This window comes from Anopheles ziemanni, chromosome 3, assembly GCF_943734765.1.
Source record: "Anopheles ziemanni chromosome 3, idAnoZiCoDA_A2_x.2, whole genome shotgun sequence".
Taxonomy (NCBI): Eukaryota; Metazoa; Arthropoda; class Insecta; order Diptera; family Culicidae; genus Anopheles; species Anopheles ziemanni.
The window spans coordinates 95,067,726-95,080,270 of record NC_080706.1 but is presented as its reverse complement, the minus strand read 5'-3'; the positions used below and the strand labels follow the sequence as shown (position 1 = coordinate 95,080,270).

General features: G+C 47.7%; 1 protein-coding gene across 1 annotated transcript; it reads left to right on the top strand.

The window, feature by feature from the left end:
* Positions 1 to 4,363: 4,363 nt before the first annotated feature.
* LOC131287139 (chitin deacetylase 1) lies at positions 4,364 to 11,068 on the top strand. The gene is made up of 5 exons (XM_058316157.1): positions 4,364 to 4,418; positions 6,587 to 6,722; positions 7,232 to 7,362; positions 9,680 to 9,829; positions 9,915 to 11,068. The coding sequence occupies exons 1-5, from the start codon at positions 4,364 to 4,366 to the stop codon at positions 11,066 to 11,068; spliced, it is 1,626 nt and encodes a 541-aa protein (XP_058172140.1).
* The last annotated feature ends 1,477 nt before the right edge of the window (positions 11,069 to 12,545 follow it).

Sequence of the window (12,545 nt, the reverse complement as noted above, 5' to 3'; positions counted from 1 at the left end):
GGGGACTTCTGATTACCAGTTTCTAACGTGGTGCTACGTGTGGTTCGGATCAGGTCCATTTCCTCATGGCAGCCGACGACGACACTGGGTTGGGTTCGGTGTTGCAAACCTGGGGGCTGATTGTGGCGTTAAGGAAAGAAAAATCTTCGCAGCTCGGCTTTTTTTTTTTTGGGGTGCTATTTTCGACGCCGGCGAGAAGAAATTGCACAACAAATGAAAGAGGTGCAAATTAGCAGCCAAAGTCTCCAAAGCAAAGACTCGGCTCTAATGTCCTTTCGAAGGGAAAGTCGAAAATAAAACACCAAGCCAACACCAACGGCCGGATATTTGGCGAGCAGAATAGACCGGAAAATATATATATTTATGTGTTCCACGCGCGGAAACTAGTGTGCAGGTGGAATCTCACATCTCGCGCCACCTCTAATGAGGGACAGATGTTATGGCCTTCCAATATTCCATCTATGGATGCGGCCGGCGCGTTATGCATTGATTGTGAGCGCGTTTATGCAAGATGGATGAATGGATGGATGGATGGATGTTTGCAATTACAAATCCAAGCAAATTGTTATGCTAAAAGCAGGCGCTTTCAATTACCCATCGTGCACGTGGGGAATTAAGAAAATAAGGTGCTCATGGTCGGAGTTTTGCAGCCCAGCATCAGCGCGCAGCTTTATCACTCATACCGTGCACGCAACGGGCGCGCATTGTACCATACGCACTCAGTGCAGTGATAAGACCCCGAAGCTGGCTTTCCAACGCCGCCGCAGCTTTTACGTAACTTATCGCACCATCGAACCACTCTGGGAAATCAGCCACTGGCCACTGGCGAGGAAGTGACGAAGACGAAGGAAGGCATAAAGAGCGAAAGAGAGAACGGTCAAGAGGGGAAAAAAAAAAGGTAAAAACAACAGTAAGGAAGTGTCAGCCAGCACCCCCTTTACCCCTCCCCTCTTTGTGTCCACCCGCGGGTGGGTCGAGCGCGGGTTACTCAATACGCAATTAATTACTACCCACACGATGCAAATCAGATTTTCTCATCGGCGCGCTCGGTGGAGGCGCTTTATGGGGACTACTTCCTTGCAGGCCGGAGGTTACCGGCCCGGCGTGGCCGAGGTCCACGCCCCAACGGATGCCCGATGGTCCGGGCACAGGGAGACGACGATGCACATCGTTGATAAATCGATTCGGTGACCGATCTTCGGGGACCGAACAGGATGCGGCCCGCCTTTTATGTAATGGGAAATCGACGATTTGGAATAATCAGCAGCAAAGAGCGCGCGAATGACGGGAGCCGGCGTGACGGAATACGGGCACAGGTTGAGCTGCATTCCGACCAAATCAGCAGCGGCCAGTAGTAATTGAAAACGTCCAACGTGAATAAGGCGGGTTCATCGCTTGGTCGGGCGTTGATGTCTTCCGTTCGAAACTTGCCCGGTTTTAACCCATATACGAGAGAACCACCGGTAAAACTTGTTTGGCCTATCAAGGGAATATTTTTCGAGCCATTTTCGATTGTTACATCAGTAATGGAGTGTATTTTATATTTAACTTTGTTTATTAAAATAGGGGTTATTACGCACTTTACCCCCTTTTAGCGCGATGTGTACTGCTTCTACTGAATCCCATCATCTTTTTACTGACCCTTCGCAGAAAAGAGTTGAAATACAACCAAACCATTATTAATCGTTCTAAAAAGCGTAAAATTCAATGCAATCGAACTTATTTTCTGTGGTTTTACCCTTTCGATTGGCATAAGTTAAACAGCAACACTTTTTCTAAAGAAGGGGACAAATCCAATTAGAATATTGACGATCAGATCACGCCAACAAGGCTTGTCGGTCCATAGTAAATTTTTTTTCTAAAGGACTATTATCAAGTAATAAAATGTTTTTGCCTTCTCTATCCTTCTAGGAATAAGATCCCAAAGAAAACAACTAACTGTGAAAAATATCTTTTATAAAATATAAGCCGAAGTTTATCATCAACTGACTACAGAAATTTGTCAAAAATGTATGACTTTGAATAGCTAAAAATAAAGGCGTTCTCATGTTTCCTTTCACATAGTTGAAGAAGCTTTTTGACATTAGACATGAAGAACAATAATTCTAATATCCTCCTTTTTGGCATTCTTCTGTCCAATCATTCCTGAGTACTGCTCAACCAAAGAGACCACTCTTGAATCGAATGAAAACAACTCGGATGACATCAGTTGCGAAAATCCCCCCCCTCCCCGGCGGCTAGCCAACCCGCCCGCCCGCTCGTCCGGTTCCAAATCATCCGGTTATTCCTTACGACGCAAATGACCTCAAAAATTGAGCCGTTGTTCAAATTGCTCAATTCAATCCTCAGTCGAGGTTCCCTGCTCTTGCTCTTGTGACGATCATCAAACCCAAGTCGCCCAAGGGCGGATGGATGGTATTGATATTTTTGTAGAAAATAAAACGTATGTGCATGATCTTGGGCCAGTGCTTCCCACTCTGATTCGTTTAAAATTGGTTGGGGAAGCTTCCAGCGCACGCACACACACACTCTCCATTCCTAAAGCTCATTCAAATGAAGCCCCAAGAAATGAGCCGTCGAAAAGATCGAACACCGAAGAATGTTGAGAGAACGGTTCAACGTTTAATAACGCGCGATGACATGGATTTGCGGCCGGGCGTATGACATGCAACTGCGGAGCCACTCGCCAGGGTAAACACACGCCGCCATTGTTACGTGGCAGCGCACATTCGCACAGCCTGCGGGCCCTTGCACACCCTGCGCCCTATCCTGCCCTGCGCTGGAGGGGAGCCGCTTTTCGCCGTAAAGGCCGGCCCGTGTCTCGCTCTTTCCTGCCTTTCGCGAACGAGTCCATAAAATTTCACACACAAGAAGAGAGGAAAAAAAAACCACACACAAATCCAAAAGCAATGTAGGAACGAATTCCACCGCAAGAGCGCAGAAAGGAAAAAGCTGTAGGAATCGAACACAGGCAGGTCTCGATGGTTATGCAACCACACCAATCCACATCCACATTTGCCGCGGTCGTTTCCAGCGGCCACTTTCGCGTGCGCCTGTTCCCTTGCCACTTCCCTCCCACACACACACCCACATTCGTAAGGCTCTTGTGGCGGCCATGGAGACGCCAACGAGAATCTTCCTCCCGCTTCCCAAAGAACCCAAAAGGATGGACGAGCGGGAGTCATACATTTGCCGGTCTAGTGGCCACGACTTTCAGTTTCTTCAACAACTCCCAGCCCAAGAACTCCTTCAGAAAAGAGGTGGTTTCGAAGTTGCCTCCACCGTTTGGTGGAGGAAAACTCACACATTCTATTTGGGGAAAACTACGTGACAAGTTGGGGTTTGTTTTGCACAAGAAAATGAAAATGGCTAAGGAATGTTTCCGCGACATCCAACGGTGATCGACGAGAGGTTGCACGGGTTCGGCCTCGGAAAGCGCTTTGGCCAGCTCGAGTTTGTTCGGCCGCCAGCCACAGGTGGAGTGGGAGATGTCACTCATGCATCCTTGGAGAAGGAGTGAGGCCCTCGTGCCGTGTCTGTGGACGACTTCCAGTTTTGCTGAACATTTACATTTTGTATGCAAAAGATGGGAAAATATACACCACATTTAGAAGGAAGAAGACAGTAATGAATTAGGTACAATAGAGGAATAGAAAGGCTAGTAGAATTTCAACACATGGTACAATTTTAAACGCACCGTGTAGAGTTTATTCAAACAGTTTCCTACATGAAACATATCGAACATTAAAATGTCCTGTGCTAAAACACTTACACTTCCTCAATTAGCTAAACGAAAGCCGAAACTTTAGATTAAGATAAGATCGATTTATAGAACAATCCTATTTGCTTAAGCCATGCTACTTTAGGATTGCTCAAACGAAAAAAGCTCCCGGTCTATGGAAACCACCGTGAGTTCCATTTCCATCCCCCCCTCCATCGATCCACCGTGGCCACCAGGGCGCTCAACACAAGCACAGGAGGGGATGGACACGATCCTCCCTCCAGCTCCCCAAAACGGAACGCAAGACACTCGTGAGCGCCAAAAACGTGCGGGGCGCTCCCGGACGTCACCTTTTTCTTCCGTGGCGAAGCGGTGTGTGGGGATCGTGGCGAAGGCGCGGTGGCCACCCGGCACCATCGCCGTCTCTATATAAGTAGTTGCCGGTTCGGCCAAGACGGTTTCAGTGCTGCGCGCGCCTTGTCCTCGAACACGACGTGAGCGTACGTAAGTGAGAAGCGAAGAGCGGACGGTCGGAAACGAAAAGGAAAACAGGCGCAGAAAGGAAGGGGCCTGGTACAGGATAAGTAGTCCCCTCTGCGTGGTGTACCCTACCCAGGCGGTGCACAACAGTGTGGCCCAGCGATGGCCAGAGTGATCAAACTGTTCGGTTTGCTGTGTTTAGTGGTGGTGACACTCGGTAAGCACTAGATGATGATCACGTACCAACCAAAAGGGTTCCCCCAAACAAATAGGCAATCGGCGAATCGAAAAAGGCGCTGCAGCAGCAGCAGGAAATGATCGAAACGGCATATTGGCTAAAGCTTAAAATTGAACCACACCGGAAACGTTGGGTGAGCGGTGAACGACGAACTCTCTGTGCCCAAGCGTGCGGCCGAGCGTGCAAGGTCCGACATGGTTCTGTCGACCGTAGCCCGACTCTTTCCCTTCGCAATCCGTCGCGAACCGTGTGCCGTTTTGTGTGACCATTGATGGCAAAGGAAGTGAAGTAGTTGCTTTAACTTTGTCCATTTTCTTCAGTGCCATTAATCATTCGGCTGTGTCTGTGTCGTAAAATATTTATAAATTCCCTTTTCTTCTCCATCTGCTCTAAGCAACTAAGGAAAAGCTCCTTCCTTGTCCTCTGTTAGAAGAAGTCAGTCAGAAATGTAAAGCAGTCTTTCCTACAAGAAACAAGAAAATAGAAAAATCAGTCACTTGCAACTGCACCAAGTTAAATTTTGCGAGACACACCATTTTGCGTCACAGTCCGCAGGGTTCAATCAATTGACAAGCCCCGTCTCCTATGAGACGACTTTCCCTTCCATTGCACCGTGGGCGATTGCCATATAATCGTAAGGGCGCCTCGATACTTCTTTTTTCTAGCTCCATTACCTCACCACCTTCTCGTAGCGCACCACCGAAACCGGTCCACCACCCTCGGGGGGGGAAGGCGCCCTTGCGTTGCTACCCGCTGCATTGTCTCGCGTTGCAATCTTGGCTCCGTGGACGATTCGCACGCATTCGCGGCACAAGTACACAAGAAAAAAGAAACGAACAATCTTGGTACGCCAGTAATGGTAATGGACACGCGAAGAGATGGAGTCACATTCGTCTCCCATTAGGAAGACCGGTCTTTTGCGAGCCTCGGCATACGCGAAAGCGACACATGTATATGTATATTTACATAACCGTCGAACCCCGCCGGGCGCCTCACGCGATCCTGCGAAGACACAAAATGGAAGCAACGGTTGCGTAATGGCGCGGAACAAGAAGCACCGAAAAATCGAAAGTCGGACTACACTCGGAGCTGGTTTAGCTAGCGATCCCTGTTTCGATAACCCCTCCCGGAATAATTAATTGGCCACATTGAGTTTATGTTGCTAGTTTTCTTATCTCTTCTCTATGAGATTGGTTTCTTTCGTCTTGCACGGTTGACCTTGACCTTGAACAGCTAGGATTAGAACCGAAATAGCATGTGCCAGATACATAAATTTATCTTGTCTATCAAACGGTACATCGTACATAAACCACTTGATTAATCACCTTCAGAAGGGGCTCAAGAAACTAGCTTCAAAGAGGAATCGCCAACCGCTTCGTTTTGAAGGGGTTATTTCAAGATTCTGTTTAGATTTTTATCTAGCGCTGAGTTGATCGTTTCGTTGGAAAAAACGAAACATTCCACCGCGAGCTGCAGATCGTGATCTGACCAGTCCGACCATGACCGAATGCAACGTGGCATCTTGCACAAGAACTCTGTCTGGCGAGGCATGATGCGATCGTGCGATTTGCATTTGCAAATGTTCTCATCGCTGCACGTACCATGGGCTGAATTTTAATTTTCATTCCACGCGGAGTAAAGCATGTTGAATTCAAGCTAGTTTTCGTTGATATACTACTTTTAAGTTTACTCTTCTTCTGACACACCCAACCGACCAAGGATGTGGCCGTTTTTTACCGGTCAAAAATCCATCAACCGTGCAAGAGTCAACAAATCGACACTCGAGTTCGGAGCGGTGTTAATAAATTTCACTTTTCTTCACCCCATCGGCCACTTTGTCTTCTTCTTTCACCTACCTTCTTGGCTCTCCGAAGTGTGCATGTTATCTCATCAAGCGTCCTCCCGACACTTTCACGACCGGTTGTTGTGGTTGCGAAACATCTGTCCGGCGCGAGGATCCAACCTGTTCGTTGCCATGCCGTGGCCGTCGTGTCATTCGATCGCCGGATTGCATGCCCTTTTACCGAAAATACATAACACACCTTATTTGTTTGTCTCAATTTAGCTTTCTCGCTTCACCGCTTACCTTTTCCTTGATTGCCTTTCTCTAACCGTGTTATTTTCCTCCTTTTTCCTCTTCGAAACAGCGGCGGAAGTTCGCGTGAAACGTCAAGATGACGACCAGGATCCGGATTCGGTGAACGTCGAGGAGCTGTGCAAGGATCGGCCGGGAGACGAGTACTTCCGCCTGTCCACCGAAGGCGACTGCCGTGAAGTTGTGAGGTGAGTTTCTTCTCTTCCTCCCAGGACCGATTTGGCAGTGCTTGCTGAAAGTGAGCAGAAGAAAATTGATTCAATCGTGCCCCGAACCGTTCATTCGTCGCTCCGTTTACGGACGCAAGAGCAAGAGTTTTCTTTTCTTACCACTTCGTCGTCTTCGTTGATCCGCCGAAATGCCGGAAAGCGCACCGCTTTCCTTTCCCCCGCGCAGGTTTGACAGCTGCCTTTGACTTTTCCTATCCTCTTTCGCAATCAATCACGGCCATTTTGGATCGTTTGAGCAAATGAAGCAATCCATGCCTTTTCCGGTTTAACGAAAAAATTGTTAACAGTAGCAGCCTTCTACGATCCCCCCGGTCTAATGGCAGAGTGTTGTTGTATTTTTCCCTACATTTGTGGTGATGAAAAACAGCAGGTTTACTCATTCATTTCTCCTTCCGACCCCTTAATGGCGGGCCTTTTTCCCTTTACTTTTTCCCCGTTCGTTTCTTTTCAACTGGTGCGAAGAATAGGTGCGACGATGCGGGAGAGAACGGCATCACGCGGCTCGCGACCGTTCGTTGCCCGACCGGGCTGTACTTTGACGTGCTGCGTCAAACGTGCGACTGGAAAACGAACGTGAAAAACTGCGACCAGCTAGGAAGTAAGTCTCCGGGCCACGGACGGATGGTACGGGGTGTGGAATCGGTTCGGGACTTCCGGGCGAACTCCGAGAGGATCCGATTCCATTCGTACTAATCTCCGCCGGCCCGGTCTGTGTGTTACCATCCCGACTAAACTGTGTTCTTTCTTTCTTTCTTCTTTGTCTCTCTTGTTTTATTTTCCAACCCCCCCATTTCCCGCCTGCACGACTGACTCCCGAATCTCGCATCAACCTTCCATCCATCCAATCATCCAAACCACCTTCCCCCCACACTCCCGCTGTGTTTCTCACTGACCATATGTGTGTGTGTGTGCGTGTGCCTCTCCCTCTTAAACCCTCCACTACTGTCCCATCACATCATCTGGCGGATGTAAACCACCACCACCACCACCCTCCTGCTCGTGACTTCCTCTTGCCATCGGTGGTCGGTCGCATCGGATCGATCTGTCATTAACCTACCATCCAACCTGGATCCCATCCCGCGACTGCATCTCTTCACCGTTCCCCGTTTCTCCTGAACCTCCCCAACATTACCCACCGCCCAAAAACCCGTGTAACTGCATGCGTGTGCAATTATGCGACTCAGGTGTACACGATCTGGACTGAAGCAAATCACTTGCCCGTCCGGATTGGCGTTCGACATTGAAAAACAAACTTGCGATTGGAAAGCAAAGGTCACCACGTGTGACAAGAAAGAGAGTAAGTGTTCCGCAAAAAAAACCACAAAACAAAAAACAGAGATTACACCCGCACCACTCCCACAACCCCTGTGCGAGCGGAACACGGATGGTCCCCGTTGGCCTCCGTTTCCAATGCCGGAGGCGAGTGGGGGGTTTTGTACAGAAATAGCGTTTGATAAAACTTGGGGTTTCCCTACTACTGCTGCTGGGGTCCACCGACACTCGGGGAACTCCGACACTGATTTCGGGTTGTAAAATACACCGAAGCTGGCAAGGAGCACTCTCTACCGCACACAGCTATAGTGGGTCGCTTTGTACATACGGAAACTACAGGGACACTTGTCACAAGAGCACGTCAGCTAGGGCACAGGCACAGGAGAGATTAAGCGATAGAGAATAGGCTAGCATGGACTGGGTACATTTTAAATCACACAAAATGGTATCGGTCCGCAGAAAGAACTAGTGTAAATCCTTCACTTAAATCCTAGTGAAAGTAGCTAAGATAGGTTAACCGAGCATCTCGTCGCTTTCACAGTCGCAAACCTACAGACGAACAGAGACACACAAACACGATTAGTTACTAACCTTAGTCAAAACATTCACGCAGTAACCTTAGAGAAACCGTTTGGTGATGGTGTCAATTGTTTCAATTTTTAGCTTAACACATTCTGTTCTGCACATTGCGTATTAATTTTTTTTAAGAAAAAGAGTCCCAACAAATTTAGAACAAAACTGCAAATAATAAGTATGGGAATGGTTAGAAAAGTATTCCTCTTCAGTAAAAAACGCCTTTAAGACACAAAATCATTCCGTTTAGTCTTCCAGTCTAATCTAGTGGAATCCTTGGATGATAGGAAAAACATAATATATCAGAACTAATTGTAGCTCAAAATTGGCAGGAATTAAAATGCTTGTTACTTCAAAATCGTGATTTGTATGCATTCGATTATAGTTGGTTAAAACTTCGTTAACGAAAAGTTTAATGTTTGCCTTTGTTTTAATCGATAAATATTTCCTTTAACTTGAACAAACAATGCAATAACCACAGCGGTTCTAAACTTATCAATCAAAATCTTCGTTCGTTAGTTATTTACCATTTATACATCAATAATATGCTGCTGTTTTCATGTTTTGTTTACCAGTTAACATTGATTTGTTGTACTATATCCAAAACTTGTTCAATTACTTATTTTAAAAATGTGCAAAACGAGCGGATTTGAAACATACTTTATCGGTTGTACACGAACACGCGACACTTCTACAAGACACATTTAGAGAATAGAGCAGGAATAAGGATACACTCCAGAAGAACAGAAGAACAGAAGTGATCTTTGCTAAAGCGCGCATCCAATCGAGTGCGATTGTACATATTTGCAGTATGTGCCCTCTTTCTTCGGGCAGAACCCTCTACAAAAAACTCCTAAACTTACAACCTCACACCTTTACACCAACTACATTCACTACTTTTTCAAAACTTCACCACACTTTTCTCCCCATCACGCAGTGATAACAATCCGTTGTCAGTAGATCGTCTGCACTAATCACACTTGGGTACAAGGTGTTCTTACGAACGAAACAGCAAAACAGTTTGCAGTTCGCTATAGTGTCTTTTTTCTTTGTTCCACATTACTACCCAGAACCACGTAAGGTTCTGCCCATCCTGAAGACGGATGAACCGATCTGCCCGGAGGGAAAACTCTCCTGCGGCAACGGCGAATGTCTTGACAAGGAGCTGTTCTGTAACGGCAAGCCCGACTGCAAGGACGAGTCCGACGAAAATGCGTGCAGTAAGTATCGTCGCCTCTCGATCGTTTGCTTCTCCTTTGGTACTCGTCCGTTGCTGACAACAGTGTTTTTGGTTTTATATTAAAGCCGTCGAATTGGATCCAAACCGTGCGCCGGATTGCGATACGAACCAGTGTGTGCTGCCGGATTGTTTCTGCTCGGCCGACGGTACGCGCATTCCCGGAAACATTGAACCGCAGCAGGTGCCACAGATGATCACCATCACCTTCAACGGTGCGATCAACGTGGACAACATCGACCTGTACGAGGACATCTTCAACGGGCAGCGACAGAACCCGAACGGTTGCCAGATCCGCGGTACATACTTCGTCTCGCACAAGTACACCAACTACTCGGCCGTGCAGGACCTGCACCGCAAGGGACACGAGATTTCGGTCTTCTCGCTCACGCACAAGGACGACCCGAACTACTGGACGCAGGGCACGTACGACGACTGGCTGGCGGAGATGGCCGGCGCTCGGTTGATTGTGGAACGTTTCGCCAACATTACCGATGGCTCGATCATCGGTGTCCGTGCGCCGTATCTGCGCGTCGGTGGTAACAAGCAGTTCGAGATGATGGCCGACCAGTTCTTCGTGTATGACGCCTCGATCACTGCCTCGCTCGGACGCGTGCCCATCTGGCCGTACACGCTGTACTTCCGTATGCCGCACAAGTGCAACGGCAATGCCCACAACTGCCCGTCCCGTAGCCACCCGGTGTGGGAGATGGTGATGAACGAGCTCGACCGTCGTGATGATCCCACGTTCGACGAGTCACTGCCCGGTTGCCACATGGTCGACTCCTGCTCGAACATCCAGTCCGGCGAGCAGTTCGGTCGCCTTCTGCGTCACAACTTCAACCGCCACTACAATAGCAACCGTGCGCCGCTCGGTCTCCACTTCCACGCGTCCTGGCTGAAGTCCAAGAAGGAGTACCGCGAGGAGCTGATCAAGTTCATCGAGGAGATGCTCGGCCGTAACGACGTGTTCTTCGTCACCATGCTGCAGGTCATCCAGTGGATGCAGAACCCCACCGAACTGAACGCGCTCCGTGACTTCCAGGAGTGGAAGGAGAAGTGCGATGTCAAGGGTCAGCCCTACTGCTCGCTGCCGAACGCCTGCCCGCTGACGACCCGCGAACTGCCCGGCGAGACGCTGCGTCTGTTCACCTGCATGGAGTGCCCGAACAACTACCCCTGGATCCTGGATCCGACCGGCGATGGCTTCTCGAAGAAGTAAAAAGCGCTCCGACGCCCGGTCCGGTCTCACCACTTCCTACACCATCTTTATCTGACAGACTACGGAAAACGTGTGGTTCCTGCACGAAACGCGGTCAGGAATCAACCTGTTGTAAATAATGATCCCTCTGTCTCTCACGCAGTCTTTCCCCCTCTCCATTCCTTCCTGCTACAACAGGCTATTTGTCTGTAAGAAAACAAAAACAAAACTCAATCGAAACACCAGTATTCGACAACGAATTCTATACCCGCGGTGGCGCACGGTGTTGGTAGACCGTGGGACCACACTTACCCAATCTTTTGAACCTATCAATCTACTCCCACACTTGGTGAACACACATCAGCATCGTGATATATTTCTCATGGCTCGCACTCAGCAGCAGCAGCTCCAAGGCACATTGCGCGTGGAGTGTCAATGAACCTGCTTGTCACACAGACACGAGAGCGGAAGAAGCGGAGCCATTCCCAGGGTCGGGGAATGGACCCCAACACTACAAAGCAAGAGTAAAGATTAATGTTACGGTACTGTTTTATAATAAAATGTTGAAAAAATGAAACAAAAATCGTACTACCGGGAAGTAGTACCCGTCGTTGTTGCAGGCGGCTTTAGAAAAAACCGGAGGAAGACCAAAATCTCTCCCAGGTTCATTCCCGTGTCCGTTTAGCCAATTAACGCAGCCAGCAACGTGAAAAAGGTTAAATATTTAAAATAAATAAAATACTCGAAAAAACAATAAAAAACTACATAAAACCAAAACCGTGTTTTCGTTCCGTATTTCAAGCACAACAAACCAAACAAACTTCAGCAAGATTGGACTGTAATCGTAATCCTTTGCGGGTTAGGACACCCTAAATCTTTATTATAAATCCCACCTGTTTTTTACATTTCACGACGATAGCGCCATTGGAGCACACGCCAATAGATGAATCTATAGTTTAACTGGAAGTATGAAAACCCCTTGCCTTGCATTTGGTTACGAAATGTTAGTTTGGGTTAATCCAAGTGAACTGTGCAAAATGCGAGACCGTGGGGTGAAGAAAAATTCAGGCTTGACAGTGGGCGCATGATTAAAAGAATTTCAATTATTTGAGGACAGTGGAATTGACGATTCAAAAAAATAAGTAACCTACACTCTAAACAAATATTCCTTCTTTCTTTTCATCGTTGATCATCAATGCTCGGGTGGTCGAGTACATACATTTATGGCAAATTTATTAAATGTAAACAAAAATGGGAAAAACTCCTGGGACACTTATCTCAGGAGAAGACACAAAAAAAAGGAGATAGACTGAAAAACAAACTAAAACTCCCACACTGTTGTAATGTTTCTCTTTTGTATGATTTTTCGTTTCGTGCAACTTAGCTTGCTGTTTGCCTAATTCCTATTCAGTTTTAATTTCTACTTAGTTCTCTCGTTCATTTGATTCTCCCTGAACACCCAACGCTCTACTACGTTTGTGAGGTTAGTATTTTTCAT